At 47.7% G+C, this 19911-nt stretch overlaps 6 protein-coding genes across 6 annotated transcripts; 2 read left to right on the forward strand and 4 right to left on the reverse strand.

Moving 5' to 3' along the window:
- Positions 1 to 734: 734 nt before the first annotated feature.
- On the forward strand, positions 735 to 3464 carry GLAREA_07730 (PIN; the record flags this gene model as incomplete). The annotated part of the gene is made up of 3 exons (XM_008082417.1): positions 735 to 748; positions 796 to 932; positions 985 to 3464. 3 exons carry the CDS (start codon positions 735 to 737, stop codon positions 3462 to 3464), a joined length of 2631 nt encoding a protein of 876 aa, XP_008080608.1.
- Positions 3465 to 3827: 363 nt separating this feature from the next.
- On the reverse strand, positions 3828 to 5330 carry GLAREA_07731 (uncharacterized protein; the record flags this gene model as incomplete). The annotated part of the gene is made up of 1 exon (XM_008082418.1): positions 3828 to 5330. One exon carries the CDS (start codon positions 5328 to 5330, stop codon positions 3828 to 3830), a length of 1503 nt encoding a protein of 500 aa, XP_008080609.1.
- Positions 5331 to 6399: 1069 nt separating this feature from the next.
- GLAREA_07732 (uncharacterized protein) lies at positions 6400 to 7455 on the reverse strand (the record flags this gene model as incomplete). The annotated part of the gene is made up of 1 exon (XM_008082419.1): positions 6400 to 7455. One exon carries the CDS (start codon positions 7453 to 7455, stop codon positions 6400 to 6402), a length of 1056 nt encoding a protein of 351 aa, XP_008080610.1.
- A 493-nt stretch (positions 7456 to 7948) lies between these two features.
- On the reverse strand, positions 7949 to 9388 carry GLAREA_07733 (uncharacterized protein; the record flags this gene model as incomplete). Its single annotated transcript, XM_008082420.1, has 1 exon — positions 7949 to 9388. One exon carries the CDS (start codon positions 9386 to 9388, stop codon positions 7949 to 7951), a length of 1440 nt encoding a protein of 479 aa, XP_008080611.1.
- A 1239-nt stretch (positions 9389 to 10627) lies between these two features.
- GLAREA_07734 (Calponin-homology, CH-domain-containing protein) lies at positions 10628 to 12639 on the forward strand (the record flags this gene model as incomplete). Its single annotated transcript, XM_008082421.1, has 2 exons — positions 10628 to 10794; positions 10848 to 12639. 2 exons carry the CDS (start codon positions 10628 to 10630, stop codon positions 12637 to 12639), a joined length of 1959 nt encoding a protein of 652 aa, XP_008080612.1.
- Positions 12640 to 15460: 2821 nt separating this feature from the next.
- Positions 15461 to 18904, reverse strand: GLAREA_07735 (PLC-like phosphodiesterase; the record flags this gene model as incomplete). The annotated part of the gene is made up of 1 exon (XM_008082422.1): positions 15461 to 18904. One exon carries the CDS (start codon positions 18902 to 18904, stop codon positions 15461 to 15463), a length of 3444 nt encoding a protein of 1147 aa, XP_008080613.1.
- Between the last annotated feature and the right edge of the window lie 1007 nt (positions 18905 to 19911).

The raw sequence follows: 19911 nt of genomic DNA on the forward strand, positions 1-19911 counted from the left end.
CCAGGTTGAGTTCGCGAAGATCAGGACTCCATAATTCGTGTGCCTCTCCCCATTCCTTGCCGCGAACCCTCTTCTGCCATTCCTTCTCATAACCAACAGCCCATCTCCTATAATCACCAGCTCTCCTTTGCGCCTCTGGACCAAAATCTACCACCGCTTTTGGGAGCGCATCGCCCGCGAAACCTGCACGAAAGTACCGACTTCCCAACTCTATTATGACATGATCTTCTTCGGCGCGTAATGCAGATGGCGATCCAAATGCAGAAGCTATACCACGAATTGGTGTTTGGGGACTTGCTGGCATACCTGCATTGCCCGCTGGGGATCTGATACTTGCAACATTTCGGTGGGCAGGACCCTGTGTGTTCGACATTTGGAATATATAGATGCAGCTCTCGCTGCCCTACCAATCCTACACCAGTGAATGAAATATATATGGTGTTGTGACGACCGTGAATTATATCCACGGTCGCGTTTGATGGTCAAGATTCCCCGGTTGATTATCGGCTCTCTCTGGCGTTTCCATGCCGACTTGAGACAGCCGAAACAGGCCTAACCAAAACAGCTTTATTCAACGAACCTCCAAAGACATGATACCCACGTGTATAACAGGCATATAATTAGCCTCGATTCACTTAGCATATTTCAGATCTTCTTGCATAGCTATTCAATTAGTGATCGATAAGAGTGTATGATGCATTGCTACCGGCTAAAGAAATTGCATTGTTGACATTATGGGCATTAAAGGGTACGTAAATTCAAAAAGAATTGTTGAATGAGCTGACAAGACCATAGCATCTATGCTGAAATTGGGCCAGGGGAGAGGGTAGCTCTGTCAAAGCTAGCAGTAGAAGCTTATGAGAAGAATGGTCGTCCATTGAGGGTGGCAATTGACATCTCAATTTGGCAATTCCAGATCCAAGCTGGACAAGGTAGGTCAATGACAACGAACAATTTCTTGGATATAAACTAATATTGCTTCAGGGGGCAGCAATCCAGCCATAAGAACTCTTTACTATCGGCTGCTCAGATTGTTGGGATTGCAAGTTCAGCCCCTCTTCATATTTGATGGCCCTCATAAGCCGCCTTTCAAACGTGGAAAGAAGACTGGCCATGGTGGTGCAATGGTCCCAAACCTTCTGACCAAACAACTGCTCAAACTTTTTGGGTTCCCATTCTATTCAGCTCCCGGTGAAGCTGAAGCGGAGTGTGCTCTTTTACAGCGAGAGGGAATCGTTGATGCCGTGCTCAGTGAAGATGTCGACACTATTATGTTCGGATGTGGCCTGACCTTAAAAAATTGGTCATCAGAAAATGTACGAGGAAACAAGACACCCACTCACGTTTCGGCTTATTACGCCGAACAGACGAAGCAGGGGAAATCTGGACTCGACCGTGAAGGTATGATATTGGTTGCTCTCATGAGTGGCGGTGACTACATCACCGAAGGGATTCCTGGATGCGGTCCCAAAGTTGCATGTGAAGCTGCTAGAGCCGGGTTTGGTAAATCGCTTTGCGGGTTAACACGAGGAGATGCTGCTGGACTTGAATTATGGAGGAACAATTTGGCTCACGAGATACAGACAAATGAGAATAATTTCTTCAGAATCAAACACAAAGCACTCAAAATTCCCGAAGACTTTCCCAACAGAGAAGTCTTGAGCTACTATACCCATCCAGTCGTTTCTTCGGCAAGCAAAATTACCAAGCTCAAAACAGAAATCGAATGGGATCAGGAGGTTGATGTTCCCGGCCTGCGACTGTTTGTGGCAGAGGCATTCGACTGGACCAGTATTGTTGGAGCCAAGAAATTCATACGGACAATTGCACCTGTATTGTTGGTACATAAGCTGCGTGTACGAGCAAGTCGTAGAGCGTCCGGTTTCGGAGATGTTATACTGACGGCCATGAACGAAATGGAATTGGTACGAGCGATTTGTGGGAAAAGAACTCACATAAGTTCAGATGGTATTCCAGAGCTTCGAGTGGTCTACCATCCACTTGACATTGTTGGGCTTGACCTCGACGCTGAACCAGATGATACTGAAGACTATGGAAGAGACGGATTGGCACCTATTGGCGATGGTGACCAAGAAGCATTTCAGTCGGACGACAATGAGGAAAGTGCGCCGATAAACAGGAGAGCAGGATCTCAGTACGATCCGAATGTACCAGACAAGCTGTGGATTCCAGAAACGATGGCGAAGATTGGAGTGCCATTAGTTGTTGAAGACTGGGAAAGCTCGCAAAGGGACCCACGAGAGTTTTTGAAGCAAAAAGCGGCCGCTAAAAGAGCAGCAGCAAAGAAAACCAAAGCGCCTAAAGTTACGAGAGAGGTTGTCCAGAAAGGAGCTATGGATAGATTCGTTAAAGTCACCAAACACAACAACTCTCTTATGGAGAAGGATGCACCCAGCATTGACGTAGTAAACTTACCTCCTACGTTTCTTGCACCTTCACTTGACGACTTTGCAGGCTCGCAATCTGTTTTACATAGGTCCAGTTCCAAGGGTAGAACAAATGCAGCATTCGCGTCAACTACCACCAAATCAAAACCACCTTCAAAGGCCAGAACCCGATCAGGCAAAAACAAGCCGCTACCAAATGCAAATCCATGGTCCCTATCTAGCGGCATGTGTCACTCAGCAGCCAGCAACGCCACCATTACCAAAGCTCTCACCACCCAAGATAAACTCCAATCACCTCCTCCAACATTATTCCGCAGACATTCCCTCTCCATCGACTTAACATCAAGTCCACTATCTACTCCTCCCTCTAGCTCTCTACTCGAAAACGCAGGAACGGGCACCGCTCGAAAACATCTTCATTCTCCTACGATTTCCGATGACGAGCTACCAGCACCACAAGATATACATAAACCCAGTCCACGAAAAAGAATCTCGACGCCTTCTACGCGGAAAGAGAGTCTAGAACATTCTCCCGAACTTCCAAGTGTAGCTCGGCTTCTTGATTTCGATGGGCCTGATGTTATGGGGAGTCCTAATATCAATACGCGGGCGCGAAGGAGGAAGGGAGTTGAGAAGAACAGCGATAATCATCTTTCTGCGATTGATGGAGGCGGAATATCTACACCAAGAAAACCAACAAACCCAACAACTGATATAATAATCCTCACATCCTCCCCCATCTCACCTCCAGACGACCCGTTCTCCCTCCCTTCCTCACCACTCTCCTCACTACCACCAATATCACAAATGCTTCCACCACCCTCACCTTCAGAGCCCTTAACGCAAACCACCAAACCATCGACTTCGAAACCAAAACCCAAAGCGAAGAAATTCATTGTACTTAGGGAGTCACTTCCGGGGGGTTGGAAGGAGGTTGATGAGGAGGAGTTGGAGTTGGAGGAGAATAGGCGGAATGGGAGGGGTAAACGGGCTGGGGCGGGAAGGCAGAGGTGGAGGGTGAGTGAAGTTGAGGTTTTGGATTTAGTTGATTTGTGAGTTGGGAAATTTGGAGTTGGTTGGGAAGGAGTTGGAAAGGATGGAATGTAAGGGAGTTTAGGGCTGTGTATAAGCTTAATATGGAGTTATAAACTTAATTCTCACAACATCCTCACGGTCTCGCTAAATCGTGTCGATAATATTGAGCATTCTTAAATATTGCAATTGTAGTAAGAATACATCTTATTAATCTTAAAGCCATCTACATACAAAACAACTAGATCACACATCCAAACGCCTTAGATATCCAACAAAATAGCCAAACCCAACGCCATTCAACACTCGTATACTATCAGGGTATCCAACCAAAAAAAACCATCCTTCCCAAATTTTCATAAAACATCATAACCATCACGTCCACTTCTATTCCAACCACACAAAATCCCTCTCCTCAACCCGCGTACAAGTCAAATAAGTGACCCCCTCCGCCGGTCCCCCCTGCAACCCGCACCTCATCAACGGTCTCACAATCTCCCGTGCAAGACCCTTCACTTCGTCCATTCTCCTTTCAAATCTCTTCAAATTCTCTCTTGAATACAACTCAGGACTGAGTTTCAGGAACCGCTTGCATTCGTCGTGAGAAAGGTATGTTGGGGATGCGGAGCCTAGGCGTCGGAATGTGTGGCCTAGAGTGGAAAGAGGAGGGGTAGATGGGGCGTTGGAGTGCGTGGCGGAAATAGTAGGGGAATGGGTAGATGGGTGTCGTGTATGGGTGTGGGAGGATCTGGAAGGAGGAGGGTTGGTGCGCGGTGCTGGTGGTGGTGGAGGAGAGGTTGCGTCAATGAGCCATTGTTTGAAGAGACTTATGACTAGCCAGTCAAGGTAGGAGTTATGCGGGCTCACTCTCTCGCCTCGACTCGTCACGAGACATAGTCTGAATAATTTGCTCTCGATTCGACTGACCATGTCTTCTAGGTCTTCGACTTTGTTCTCAATCACCTCGAGGACAGCGTCGGGAAGTTGGTGGCGGATATGTCGTTCACCTGACGGCCAGGCACCGACGACGTGGATGAGGGCTTCTTGGTAGATGGTTTTGCTTTGGGCGAGATAGCCGAGTTTGAGGTACGAGGGAGGGTATTTGGCGATTTGTTTCCAGAGGCGGGATTGGAATTGAAGGAGGTGGTGGTCGATTCGGGGCCCGACTACGGAGAGAGCGTCGTAGAGATCCGCGAGGGTGAGGAGAGATTTGCACTGGATGTAGGCTGAAGCTATATCGATTGCGTCGAGTGCGGGAGGATAGTTGTAGAAAATGCGGAATAGATTATCGTAATCCGTGAGGAGATCTTGGTCTTCGGGTGAGATTGGTGATTGTACTGGCGCATGTGAGAGGCTGAGATTGGCTACTGATCGAAAGAATGATGGGTTGGAGGACGGAGGCTTGCTTCGAGTCGCTGGAATAGGTGGCCGGCCATCATTTGAGCCAAAAATCGAGGCGGTGGTGTTATCCTTCTGTACCAGCATAGGTATATCATCCTTCCCAGTTCCGCTATCCAACTCGTATATCCATCTTTTCTTGACCTCTCTTCGCGCCAGCTCATTTCCAGAATCTTCTCCAATCCGTGCCAATTCCCTTCTTGGCGGCTCCTCTGTTGCTCGCGACCATTGTTGACTTGTACTCGCTTCGAAAAACCCAGAGCATTGGGTCAGCATGAGTCGATGGAGCAGATACCGGTTCGTTCTCGAGCCCGCCTTCACCAGTATTTCCACATCGCCAGTATGCGTAAATTCTGGGAACTCATTCGAGACGAAGCTTCCATTCCTGTGATGTCGACTTGATCTCCCATGTCTCCTTGACGAACTCGCAACCGACGAAGGACCCCTCCTCACAACGGTATTATGGGGTTCTAGTTCCATCTGCGACACCATTATTCGTAAAATTTCTCGTCATACGCAGAATGCTACTCGAGAAATTAGCTCTGTTGACATCCGCGCGGGGGAGACGCGAGCTCTTACCAAAATCAACATCCCATCTTTGCGCAAGCAAGCCTTGTCGCAGACGTGCAAGTAGAAATGCAGTTGTCTGCCGGGTGAGTGCGTATACAATCGTCCTTCTGCAGCTTTCTTGAATCCGTGTGCGCACAGCACAAACTCGTTGCCTTTCGCAGCCGCAGCGCAAAGATCCTCGGCGTTGCGAGAGGCTTCCGGGAGTCACACAATACCTGTTGTCGCGAAGCCAGGTGCAAAAGTCACGACGAAAATAACGATAAAACGAAAACGAGGTATATGCGCGATGTGAAGCAGTTTGTACAAGCTATGTAAATAAGAGAACAAGAAAAAGACGCCTACCGCAACGACGAAGATCTCTTCTTACCTGCTTGCGGTCGCGTTGAGCTGTTCGCGCACAGGGACAGGCTCATGTGCGCTCAGCAGTGGCGATCCAGAGCTGCAAGACGTTTGCTGTGCCGAAATCGCTCGACCAATCCATCTCGGCTTTGCAGCATGGAAACCAGAGACAATCCAGAAGTAGCGCAAGCACCCCTCGCCGGATTCTGTCTAATCATGGTTGCGATTGATTATTGGAGAGTGGCTTGTCACCGTTCAAACTTGCATCTGAAAGCGGCCGCTGCTGGCCATCCATCACGAATGGATCAGGAGCTGGGCGACGTCCCGCCGGTAGCCGCAGTGGAATGTGCATAAAGATTTATATCGGACACATTAAGTATTAAGCTTGTTTGACAGTATAAGGGAGTCATGATAACGCTGATAGTAGTTTTATTGTTAAATAGTAGCGCTAACCAAAGCAATATTGTTGATGCTTTGGAGTCATGGACCGCTCAACCTCCTGTTCGTTTGATATACATAAATGCGTTAAAGTGCCTTCACCCAACGCAAGATAAATTCCATAAACCAAATGCAATACCTGTATAGTGATTCCTCCCAGCCAAACCTGTAACGAACTCCGTTTGACGAAAACAAATACCGTTTTGGACCGCATTCAGCTCATATCCATCTCGACTTCGACGGCTTCATGGGTAGCTGGCGCGAGGATTTGCTGTCCTCCGTTAACGGCGCTGTTGATTTCTCCCATACTCGTGTCGGTCATCATGGTCGTGTCGGCTGGTGTTGTTGCTTGAGGTGCTTTGGGTGTATCGCCGGCTGTCATGGTCGCTTCGCCGTCGAACATTGGAACAGGACCCCTGAGGTTAGCCCACACTTTCTCCAAATTCGTACTTACCAACCGCCCTTGCTTCAAATCGTCGCCGAATAAGAAATATCCCTCATTTGCTTCTACGAGGTAGCTTTCAAGACCGTTGCTTTGAAGTGCAATTTTAACGTTGGTAATCGGGAAATGGTTCTCGATGAATTTGGTCCACCCACGCGCAGCGGCTTGGATATGTTCGTCGGCACTAATCAATGACCAGCCAATGCCTAAGTGTCGCGTGAAATCATCGATTGTAGGCTCGGCGAGTGCTGTTCTTTCTGGCGAGGGCGCCGAAACGGCTGGGAGATTTCCATTCTGCATAGCCTCTTCTACAACAGATGGCGTAGCTGTTAAATCGAGGCGCTGGCTTTTGGTTGCGCGTAGCATTGGCCTTTCTGGACTTGGCTGTGAGAGAGCTACTGATTGTAAATGTGCTATCGCTTGCGCCTTTGCTCTCTCTTGTTCGGCTTTCTCTTCTGCCCAAGTACCCGTTTGGCTACTCGCTTCGATCGCTCTTCCGGCACGATTGGGCTTGATCAAGGTCATGCCTTCACCGTACTCCCACTCTTCCTCATCTTCAATGGGTGCTTGTGGTGTATGCGCCTGGATTGGAAAGTATTCATCGTCAGATTCGTCGCGCGAGCGCTTGCGCCCAGCTGCTGAAGATAACGCGCTCTTTAGTGGTGTAGTTGGCCAAGCGGATGAAGAATTTGGATTCCTATAATCACCAAAAGGTGAGTTGAAGGCGAGGGAGTTGTTTTCTGTCATAAAGGCAGGCTGTGGTGGATGCTGAGCTTGCATAGAAAGAATAGGTGAAGAAGAGTGATATGATTGGTCGAAGGATACCATGATTAGGAGTAAGTGATAGCCTTGGTGAGACTAAGAGGTTAAAGAAGCTGAGAAAAGAATTAATTGAGATATATGTTGAGGTACATAGGTGAAGTTATTGATGGAGGTGAAGGATTGGTGTGGTGTGAAGGTGAAGGATGAGAAAGATGAATAAGGTGTGGAAGAGAAGAGTGAGAAGGGTGAGAAAGAGCGCCAGAGGATCTTCGCCCTAGAGCTTCCGGGCTCAAGCCTGAGGCCCGTGCCGTGCCAACCAAAGTCGTTCTCGCCAAAATACGCGGGGAAGGCCTGTTGCGATCACCAGGGGTTGAAGGGCTGAAAACGCGAGCTTAGGAGACATGTGACCAAACGATCAATACTTTCCCGATATTTTGTTTATTGGATGATAAAATATATAGATGTTACTTTCCAATACTTCAAAAGCATCCCATAGAAAAGAAGTACTGGAGAAACTCATGAAGATTTGCGACAACTGCAGTCACGTGACAACTCTACTTCATCGAACGTGGGGAACCTCCTTTGCCCAAGTCGTGATGAAAGTTTTCGGATCCAGAAAGAAAAGGCATCTAAAGATCAACACCATCAGACACAAGCGGGCAAGCACGTAAGATATGATAGGCAAAGAAACCACAAACTTCCCCAACAACACCATGTTTTTAGAAAGTCCTCCGGAATTCTCGAAGGTCCCTTCTAGCCAACCCAGCTTCTCGAATATATAGGCATTGATATAACAGAAAGGCAAGGTTGCGGCCAGGTATACACTTGCTAGTTTCCACAAGAGACCCTCCAATGGAGTCGGAAAATGAAAGTTCCACGCGATGAGATGTACTGCGCCGAATATGGTTCCTGCGATGACTATCCCGAGATCCAAGAGCGTCAGGAACTTGCTACTGGGAAGACAATCAAATTCGGCATCGTTGGGAATTGGCTTAAAGATATCGGCATCACGTCCCAGAAATAGGTTCTGAGACCATGAAGCACCATTCGTCTTGTCCTCGAGCGCTTTCATCACCTCCCGACTGATTATAGAGTCGCTGGCGAGGTTTGCGACAGTGACATTTTGTGGTTTGGACCATGAAAAGGAGTATGTGAGGAGCGCGCAGGCTGTGAATGCGATGACGCTTATCTCAAGTTGGGAGACTGGCATGTCTCTTGCTCCTCGTACAATGACCTGGATAATGAGCCAGAGGACTTGGAGTACTGTCGTCCCTTTGACGAATGCATCGCCTTTGCTCTTGTCCTCGATTTCTCGTACGGACACATCTGGTAAGCTTGTTATAACCATCATCTCTCTCAGTGCATATAGCTGATCGGCACTTGGGTAGGCGTATCCTATATTTTCCAACGTTGTATCTGAAGTCGAAATCTCGTTGATGTGAGTTTTCGGGTTGGAGCTGGAGGCTATCAAGGGAGGAGCCACTTCTTCACACACTGCGGATGGCGCTCTATGTTCTTTCTTCTCATCGACTGTGACGGTGAGCAAAGATTGAGGCAGAAGCTGAGGTTCTTGGAGTTGCCGAGCAGTATTGTCATTGAGCCCTTCACTGACCTCGCTTCCGTCTACTGTGCTCTTGGTGGCAGTGATGGATTGGCACTGACAAACCTGCGATGACGCTTCCTCAGCATTAATCAATGCCTCCGGATCGACTTTCAATATGAACCCTCCCATATTAGCGTAATAGGCGTGCGCCAAAGACCACGAAACGCAGTCTGTACCAACAAACTTCCTCATTTGGTTACGAGACTTTCGTGCCATCATGAAGTCCTGAAAAGCTTTTCCAGCAAGGAACTCTGGTGCAATCAAAGTGATGACCATCCATTTTACTCTAGTCCAGGCCCGCTTGAGAGTTCTTCGGAGCTTGCTTGAGCCAGTAAGAGAGTCGGGACTCTGTGCTGGGAGATTTAGATGCTGAACTGTCCAGGTGCAGATCAACATGGTGAAAAGGGCACTCCATAGGATGTCCAATGTGCCTCTGACGCTAGGCGAAGATACAAAGCTCACAACTTTTGACGGGGATGAACAGTCTGGATTGAAGGCACTCGACGCTAAGATTGATTGTGTGAATAAGGCTGCTAGAAGTAAGGGAGGTAGTACATAAATCATGATGCCGGTACTAGCGTATACTGAAAAGGAAGAGCTCGATATGTACGTCAATTTGGCGCTCGAATGATGAAAAACTCATAGTAAAGATAGAAATTGAAAGTAGCAATCTCTCATTTTAAACTCCAGCTGAGGTCTGAGACTTTTAACGTGGCTTGAAATGCTTGGCAAATTTCATTTGGCAGTTCTATGAATGGAGCTGATTTCGAAGCCGTCTATATCCAATGTTGTGAAGTGTTGATTTAATGTCTCCGTGAATGAAAAGAATAACATCAATAAACAGCAGCGACAAATTCGTGGGTTGACATGAATCACCAGTGTATGGTGAGACTGAAGGAACTCCCTTTAAGTGTAGTAGTAATGCGAAACCGACGTTCTTAACATGCACCTTTCCTAAGAGGTATATTTGCCCTTCGCAATAGAGGCAATAACGTATGCTTACCCAAAAAAAAAGGATGGAGTAAATTTAAATTTCTCTCTAGAATATGTTTGTTCTACCGTAAGGAGGTCTCGTCAGACTTGCAACACACTGGTGAGCTAGAGCTTTAATCAATAGTCATAATCAGCGTATCATCATACTTTGAAAAAGAGGTTCTGCTAACATAAATTGCTCGTCGAGGCATGTTGATCTGAAGTAAAAGTCGAGCTTTGTTAGGCAGATGTTGGTATACATCATTTTCGAGAAATTCTGATGAAATTGCTCCGTCGCACCTCAATTCACATCTCTGACATGCCTGGCTGCTTTCTTGACATCCAACGATTTCACCCACCACCTAGCGATGATAGATATCACGAAATGCTAAGCTAGCTCGATATGTTTGTAGTGCGGACTTATAATGTGCCAGCGAGCGAAATGTGTTGTTGTTGTTTTCTACATCCGCATATGTCATTCTGCCACTAGTTTAGCCGGGTCCCTCGAACTCGCACGTACTCTCATGCAAGACCACGCCGCGCCTCAGTGATTCGTCTTCATCGTCGACATCCCACCAACACCATAAGTCCATACGATTTTACCTTTTACACCACAACCTTTTCCGTACTTCTGCGATTCATACGAAAACATTGGTCGCAATCATGGCCTCGGTGACCTCCCTCGACAAGGACATGCGCCAATTGCGCATGGACCGATATACACCCCAGGCCGCGAAGGAAGTACGAACTTTTATCGAAGAAGCACTCGGGGAACGTCTACAGCAAGCTGATCTGCTTGATGCTCTAAAGGATGGTGTAGCTCTCTGCAGGTAGGGCTCGTAACTCATTCTCTCTTGCCGTCTTGCTAAAACAAATGCTCCAGGTTGGTTAACCTTGCTGCTCCAAATACCTTGAAATTCAAAACCCGTGCTGTGATGCCTTTTGTACAGATGGAAAATATCTCCCTGTTTCTCCAGGCATGCAGAAACTCACCATTTAATCTCCAATCTCACGATGTGTTCTTAACAGTCGACCTCTTCGAATCCAAAGATCCGGCGCAAGTTTTACAGTGCATCAGCGCATTTAGTCGAGCAGCTCATCGAATAGCACCGAGAGAATTTCCAAATCAGATTGGTGGAGGATCACGAGGGCCTATGAGTCCTCAGCGAACTGGAGGGGCAGTTGGTGGGGGAAGTTATGGTGGCTCACGAGGGAGAGGAAATTCAGAAGTCAGCAACTCCTCTACGTCGTATACTCCATCGGCAAGTATGCCTTCCGCTTTGACGCCGAGAAGAACGGGCGATTCGAACGGAGGAAGATGGAGCCCAACGAAGAAAAGCGGTACGCCAGTATCACCTCAGGGTGGTGTTAGTAGTTGGAGTAAAAAATCAGACGAGGGAGCCACCGCCCCAGCATGGAACATTGCACAGTATGGATATATGGGAGGTGCGAGTCAAGGGAATTTGGGTGTATCATTTGGTGGAAGACGACAAATTACAAGTGCATCGCCAAATGTACCTAATGTGGCTGAGAAATTGAGATTGCGCAGAGAGAAGGAAGCAGAAGAGGCTCGGTTAAAGGCCGAAGCAGAAGAAGAAGAAAAACAGAGGAAGGAATGGGAAAGGCAGGAAGAAATGGAACAGGAACGTATTCGCTTAGAGGAGGAAGCTGCTGCTGCTAGAAGAGCGTACGAACTGGAATCTCAGCGAATCGAAGAAGAAAAGCGTCGCTGGGCAGAGCAAGAGAAGAAATGGGAGATCGAAAACCAGCGGCGACAAGAAGAAGAACGGGCGCATATGGAAGATCTCAAGAAATTACGAGCAGATAGTGATGCTGCTCGTAGGAAACAGCAAGAAAATGAAGAAGATGAAAGGGAAGCTCTGCGCAGGGGCATAAGTATTGAAGTTTATCGAGCGGAGAAGAATGGTGTAGGAGGTTCAGAACTTGCTCGTATCAAAGATCTGGAACGACAATTAAATGAGGCACGAGAACGGGAACATCAATATCAGATACAACGGCAAGCCAAGGCTGATCGGCAGAGCCATCGAAGCGTTGAGAATCATGATATGGCGCTGCATATGAAGGAAGATGCCCAGAGAACGAGAAATCGATCTCGGAGCCGTCCACGAGCACCGCCACAAAAAGATAGCGACGAAGAATGGCGAAAAGATGAACGAGAATACCTCCGTACTCAATGGAATGATTCTCACTCAAGTACAGACCAAGGACCACCACCTCCATCAAAATCACCCCGGCCACTACCAACGCCCACAACCCCAGCACGTCTCGTAAAAAACAACACGGGATCTCGTCCCCTTCCCGACCCAGCAAAATACGCATCTAAACCCTCAACACCGAAACCTAACCCGTTTTCTCCCCCTCAAAACCGCACAGACAAATACCTCTCCTCGAACCCCGCGCCCGCGCCATCCCAACCTAAAACCACGTACTCGAATGAAATCGGCGGTTTCGATAGTTCTGCTGAACGAGACGCGGAGGATCGGAGACGCATGGCGAGTCAGACTAAGACGAAAGCGGGAGGTTGGGCGAGCAAGAGTTTGTTGGAGAGAGAGATGGAACTTGAGAGGCAGAGGCAGGCGGAGTGGGAGGAGGGACAGTTGGCAACGAGGGGAAAGGGACCGAGTGGGCCGAGACCTTTGCCTTCTGCACGCTGAGGATTTGCTGGGGTTTTGGAGTAACTTCTGATGGGAGGGCGTTTGGGGTGTGATGGGGTTGGTCAACACGCCTGTATGGCTAGCTGGTAGAGAATGAATGAATATGAATTATCAGAACTTGACTGCCGTGCATTGCCAATTTCTATTCTTGAACAACCATTTCTCGACCTTTACTTTGCGCCTTTGGGTCACTCATTTTTGTCTCTAATATGTCAATAAACCTCTGGGTTTAACGTCTAGAAGGCGCCACCCTACTCCCAGGACGTGCTTTCTCAGTATCTGCTGAGCAACTGCCTAAATCAAGGGTTTCCTAATCACAAACAAGAAAGACTCCCTTTACATAAACCAGCACTGCTATAAAGTAAGGGGTTTGCTAACGCACAGTCGGCCTTTTGATAAAGAGAAGTCGTCACATGATTATACCCTTATTTCTACTTATAAGGTAGTAATTAACGGCCTAATTTATACACTATCGAAACGAGGATACAAAGTAAAGAAGAAGTTTTAGAGTACTATTAAGTAGTAATAAAATACGAGACTTTTAGATATAAATTAGTTATAAACAATAAATAACTAGGAGCTTTTCGAGCTCTTTTTATAGAATAGATATATAAACCTATTAAGAATAAGGTTTATTAATAAGCTATATCGGGTTTCGCTCGCTTAAAGAATAATATTATACTTCTAACCCTAAATTTACTGGCAGGTGACGACTTCTATTTATCAAGATGTCGGCTGTGCTTTAGCAAACCCCTAAAGTATTGATACCCTTCACAAAGCTAGTACTAGTAAAGACCCGCTTACACGTAGCGCTTCTGTATTTAGTTGACTCGTCAAAAGGGCTATAACAGATCACTACTCTGCACACCCGATTTAAGACACAAAAGTACCTAAAAGAAAAACCCATACTTTTCTGTAAGAGCTAGGCGACAGACTAGCCACCACCACATCTTTCCTACACCCGAATTCACATGCAACTCCCTTTTTCCCGAAATCATAAAAGGGTAGTTAGATACACAATCGCACGACTATATCACTTGGCCTGCCAAAAAAAATGGAAAAGGGTCTTTGTATCGTTTCTAAAATACCGAAATAATAGAATCTTTATGTCGAGCTCCAGAATTTAACAGGCGAGAAGAGGTGGTGGGTTTTAAATAGAGTAGAGTTTTTGGGGTTGGTGCGTTTTTGCGTAAGATGTAGTGTGTTGACTTGGAGTAGATTGTGGTGAGTGATATTGAGACCAATAACTGAAATTCAGGGTAGATAGACTAAAGTGGAAGATGAATGACGTTGGAAAGAGAAACGGATATATTTAAGCCTGAGATTTTCAATATCTAGCTATCTATTGAACTTAGAAAATGGCTAGCTTTGATACACATCCTACATATAAAGCAAAACCTAACAGATCTTCAGGTATTATACCTCTTTAGACATAATCTTCTAATCCATAAACAAAACCTCATCGGCCTTCCAATCTCTACTCATCAAAACACTAAAATGAAAATTCTCTAGCTCAAGTAACAGGAAAATTTCAGACTTCAACTGACATTTGCTCTCCTCTACAGGATTAAAGTGTTTATATAAAGTTACCTTACCCGATTCATCACACACCTATATATTTAGTCCGAGGCAGTTATAACGAGTATATATCACATCCCGAATATATATGGGATGTATATCGTGCATAGATACAAATCAGGGGAAACGGGATATTCAATTTCATTCCTGCACGGAACTACACATCCGTCAATACTATCCCATTCCAGTTCCAACCCATTCATCGTCCAGTCACTGCGATTGGATCTCTGTCTTGCTCTCTTATGCTTTTTTTACACGCCCTCTCAGCTCTCCTTCAAATACACTTTCCACCCTTACTCAGCTACGTCAAGCTCAAGCAAAAAAAGCACATCCAAACGCGGATTCAATGGTAAATAATCATCGATTCAAGCCCTCTTCAAGAGCGATCGTATCCCCACCATCCATCCACCCACCCATCCCTCGCTTCATAATATAAAATACAAAAAGTGTTGCCAGCACAAGCCAGCTAGCAGTCCAGCCACCCATCGCTAAGAAACTCGGGGGAAAGCAAATCCTCCCATCCCTAATGAAAAACATTTCATATCGTCTTCATGTCCAATAAATACGCCCGCTATTCTCAAAATTTTCAAAACGCCCAACGTGCTGTGAATTTCAAAATATGTTAAAAGCAAAAAAAAGGGTGACACAATAATTTGGTTCCCGGGGTATTGAAGAGATTTTGTGCCCTGTCATGGAATAAATTCCGAAGACGAGGACAGAAACAAGAACGTAAAGTTAAGAGCGCAAAAAAAGAGATACCAGTCCCAGATGTAAAAGAAACCACCAGCGCAGCTGTCCGTCCAACAAAACTCCTACTTCCTAGTAGAGAAGAGGTAAAAGTCCACCAAAGAATCGAAGTTCGTACTCAAGAAAGAGATGATACAAAAGAGATAAGCGAGTGACGAATGTTCGTGGCGACAAATTTTGGCCGTTGATGTGTGATGATGGTATGCTGATGCCCTCGATGAAATGCAAATAATGCGCAGCGCGAGCCACTTTTGTGTTTCCCTTTCCCTGTATAATGTGTGACCCCCTTGTATGCGATATCCCTTGAGTCCGTCTAACTCGATTGCGCCTGGAAGTTCGAAAAAATGAAAGCAGAAATGAGAGCCAGAGCCATGCAAATGGATGGCATGAATGGTAGAAGGAGATGTATGAGTACAAGGTTGTCTCGCTGAAATACATAATTCTTTTTGTACAGTTGGTTTCGACATCCTTGAATGTGATTGGTGGTGGGCATATCTTATTGCCTTGTTTGGCTTTCGAAAGAGCCACTGTCGACCGAGGGTTTAGGTGACATTGGAGTGCGGCTGAAGACGGTTTGACGGATAGTTCTGAATACGCCTTCCCGCTCAATGGTGCCCTCTGGACCATCGACATAGATACTGGTTACTGGCTCAACCTTGATGCGGCAGAACAATGTGGAGAACAAGAATTGATCACCGTTGCCATCGAATAGCGGAAGAGTTCGATAACCTTGTTGAAGGCTGCTAAGCTTAGCTGTGTATGTGGCGAGGATAGGACTTTTGTCGTTGTAATTCAAACCGTCTTGCGAGCATCGTACTGTCCATCTGACAAAGACCAGATCCGGATACTTGGTAGTAAGGTCAAAGTTGAACTTCTTGTCAAAGACCGGGTTGAATCCATTCTCACGAATGATCTGTGTCCGACGTCGATGAGGAGTGCCAAGTCCTGATGTAGAATCGCGGGCAGATGCATCGAGTCCACCTTCGCCAATGACACCTTTGTTATCCTTGTCCTTATCATCGGCATGGTAGACCTCGACCTCGATGTAAGGATCAACACTTCGGTGTGGAGCCAGTGCCTTGGGTGGAGGACGCATTAGCTGTTGTGCCGAGATGACATCGATGGAGAAGTTAACGTTCTTTCGCTCCCGCTTTACGTGGCCAATGCCAGCTTCTTCAGGGAGAGTTGGGATCATCTTGATTTCGCGGAGATCACTTGGTTTGAGAACGTAGCCAGATTGATCTCTGCCGCTTGCGAACATAGCATCGTTCATCTGCATACCGAGATCGTAAGTTTGCCAATTCAAAGCAGTCATCTGCACTCCACGTCGCCAATATCTGAGAGGATCGAAGTTGGTAGAAGCAACCCGCCACCCGTTAGGATAGACTCGCATCATGTGACGCATGTTGTGTCTCATGATGGCACGTCTATCTTCTTGGTCTTTGCTGTTAGTGTCAAAGGTCTTCTCCATGAATGAGAAGATGTGGTTGTAGGTTTTGCTCTCTGGATCGTCGAAACCACGGAACTTGAGCCCAGCGCTGTAAACTCCCAGCTCACCGAGTACCTTGACTATGTTACTTGTTTTGTGCTTGCGATAAGCTCGGTTTGCTCCTTGACCATCCTCGAAGTAGCTTTCACTATCGCTAGTGCTACTACTAAGACTATCTTGTCCTTCGCTGCCTGAGTATTTGGGCTGGCTCCGGCCCATTATTCTTGCAGTTCGCGAAGGATAAGGACTACTAGATAGGAATCCGTTTGGGACCGCTGAGCCATCCATTTGCTGGGGTCGGATGTATGGCGAGCTTAAGCTGCTTCCCCGACTGCGCCCGGCTACCACTTCTGTTACCTCGTTCTCGGATGTGATACGAGGCTTTTTGACCTTGATGAGAATTTTGTTCATCAACTGTGTTGGAGTTGGCAGTTGCTCAGTCGACAAATCCTCGAGAGGTTGGGTGATCAGCTTCGAACCGCAAGTCTCTTTGATGATTTGAGCCATCATGGTTTGCTGTAGCGGATTGCAGTGTACCTCTAGAGAAATCCAAAGAGGATAAGGTGACTTGACGAAAGCGTACTTGCTGATGGTTGTCATGACATCGCGGAAGGATACTTGGCTTGTCAGAGTTCGTCCATGCATAACAACTGGTCCATCTTTTCCATCCCAACAATCAACCTCGACACATCTGCACCCTTTGTTGAGCGCTGAGATATATGCCTCAACGCTAGATTGACCTGCGACTTGACGGCCGAGTAGGTAGGTGTTGTGGGAGCTGGAAATGAAGTATTCATTCATCGGCCGATCTAGGTTTGGCGCTGGAGCATTGTGGAGAGGAACGTTAAAGGTAGAGATGAGGTAACTGCTGAGCGCTGCCTCGTTCATACGAGGAACTTCGCCATCGATGAGGTCTTGTTGTGCTTGTTCCTTAGTTTTCGAGCGGCGAGCGAATTTAGCAAAGACACCATCCCAATGCTGCTGATCTGCATTGACGTCTTCCTCTTGGATGTCTGTCAGGAAATTGAAAAATTCGTTCGAAGTCAGCCCTTTGCTGGCATCAGTTGCAATCTCACGATAGATGGCCCGAACGTCCTCTCGTCTCTTCATCAATTTGACGAATTCTTGAAATTCGTCGAAATTCAAGCGTCCAGATTTCGTATAATCGGCCTGCTGGAACTTCAGACGCAGCTGTAAAGACGAACCGTGGATATGAAGCGACTTGCAGAGACGTTCAACACCGACGACATCAATCACCTCTTCGTCCTCGGTATGTGGTCGGTCTTGGAATTTCCTGTTCATCTCCGTTCGCCAGTATGAACGGACAGCCTTGTCGTGGAACGAGGACAACGATGCCATCAAATCTTGGCGGTGCTTGGAAATTGCGTCGAGTGTGGTGATCCACAGGTCAAAAGTCTGATCATCGTCCGCAATCAAATGCATAACTTTCGACTGCTTGCTCTTTGACTTCTCGGGATTGACGTAGATGATGGAAAAGAACCTTGCTTCATCGGCCTGTGGCAGTCCGACCTCTTGACGGTAATTGGATGCATCGGCACCAATTCGAATATCTTTGATATTATCAATGTAGAAAGATTTGGACGGCCGATTCTTGTCCCAGGACACCTTGGCGGCCTCATTTTCCAAGACGAAAGTGAGGAGCTGCTTCTTCTTCTTGGTAACCTTGGTCAACTTGGTACCTTGAAGTAGTATCGAAGGTATCACGGGTCCAGCGCCGCCCCCACTGGGTGAGGTTGCTATTGTCGACGAGCCAATCGAGGATGTGGTGCTTGGAAAATCCCGGGCCGGCTCTGTACCTGCAAGGTAATAACCTTCTTGATAGTCGCCATTCGCATCAGAGTCCGAATCGGTGAACATGGCACCGCGACCTTCCGGAGCTGTGTTTGTGCTATCACTCCTCCGTCGCATGATCACAGGGCCGTTGCTGTGATCCCGGCTCATTGCTGTGGTGGAAGACTGGCGTCGGCGGCCGGCGAATTGTGACGCTCTGTTGGACAACCTCCGGATAAGTCCAGGAGACTTGCTCGCAGCCATGGCCTCGCTCATTGCGCTCTGACTTGACTTGCGCGACACGATTGACTCGGGAAGCTCGAACGGAGGTGGAGGAAAGTCCGACTCACGCCCACGAGGGCCATCGGGCGAGCCTTGAATGGAAGAGTTGTTGGTGGTGAGCTGGGCCGTCTCGGGAGACATGATCGGGGATGCTTGGAGCGAGCTCGAAGTGATCGAGGATGCACTGATCGCAGAGCTCGGCATGGAATAGTTGGAAGATATGGGGGGGAGGAAGCCCGTTTGTACATGGCTGGGTCTCGAGCGTCTGGTGGTGGAGGAAGATCGTGAGGACGCGGGCTTCATAGGAGTCGAGGTAGGTTGGGGGTCCATCGCAGCTGCAGTCGCCCTGAGCGACGGACTCGAGGAGTTTGAAGTCATCGTCATCCGCGGAAGGCAAAAAGTGCCCAATGGCGCAGCCTTGGAGAGGTAATCGGCAGATAAGGAGCAGAAGGGTTATGAGAAAAGTCTCTGCCCTGTAATTGAGCGCATGTCGTTGGGGGATGGTCTGGTCGAAGGCAACGTGGGAGCTGGTTGGGCGCAATTCGAGGAATGGTACGGGGAAGGCGGATGCCAATTAGATATTTTTTGCAATCCACGTCAGACGGGCGTGATGGTCTGTTCGGGACAATGTTGCAGGTACTTTTTGATCGATCGCTATATGAAGAATATGCAGTGTATGCACACGACCGGATGGAGGGTCGTCGACGAGGGGTGGGCGTGGGAGGAAAAGTATTACCCAGACCAGGGAGGGTTCGTTGCGTGCTGCTGTGTGTGGTCGTGAAGCTTGATATGACGAGGGAGTGAGTCGAGCACCGAGTCACAGACGCGCGTGCAGGCAGGACAGATCAAACGAGGTCGCAGAAGGAACGTGTGAGGTCGTCGACGATCGCAGAAGTCGAGCAAATAAAATTTGTATAATTTGGGATCAAAGTGAAGGAGGTGGTGGTGGAGGAGAAAAGAAGCTGAGCGCGGTGGTGAGTGGTGAGTGGTGAAAGGAGAGGGTGTTTTTTTGTAGGGGCGCAAATACCAGCTTTCGGGGGGTGGTCAGTGAGCTGGTGCTGGGCTGGTGCTGGTGGAAACAAGTGGCTTGGTGGAGTCAGCGAATTTCGGTGCAGCGTGGAGTGGGTGAGCGAGAGATGCGGTGCGGTGCCTTGGTGCCAGGACGAGCAAGGAGGATCTGGTCGGTTTTGATGGTGGAATTGTGGTGAGGGAGCTCGTCGGGAGTCGGGGTTGGGCCTGCGCTAGGCGTGAATGGTTGAAAGGTACCTGGTGGGCGGCCGGTTGGGGGGAACGAAGGTAGCCTAGGGGGGTTAGGCTGCGCTGGAGGCCGTTTTTTTTTTTGCTGTAATTTTAGCTTACCGTGTGCTGCTGGAGCACCTAGTCTC

The sequence above is a fragment of the Glarea lozoyensis genome (assembly GCF_000409485.1).
Source record: "Glarea lozoyensis ATCC 20868 chromosome Unknown GLAREA16, whole genome shotgun sequence".
Lineage (NCBI taxonomy): Eukaryota > Fungi > Ascomycota > Leotiomycetes > Helotiales > Helotiaceae > Glarea > Glarea lozoyensis.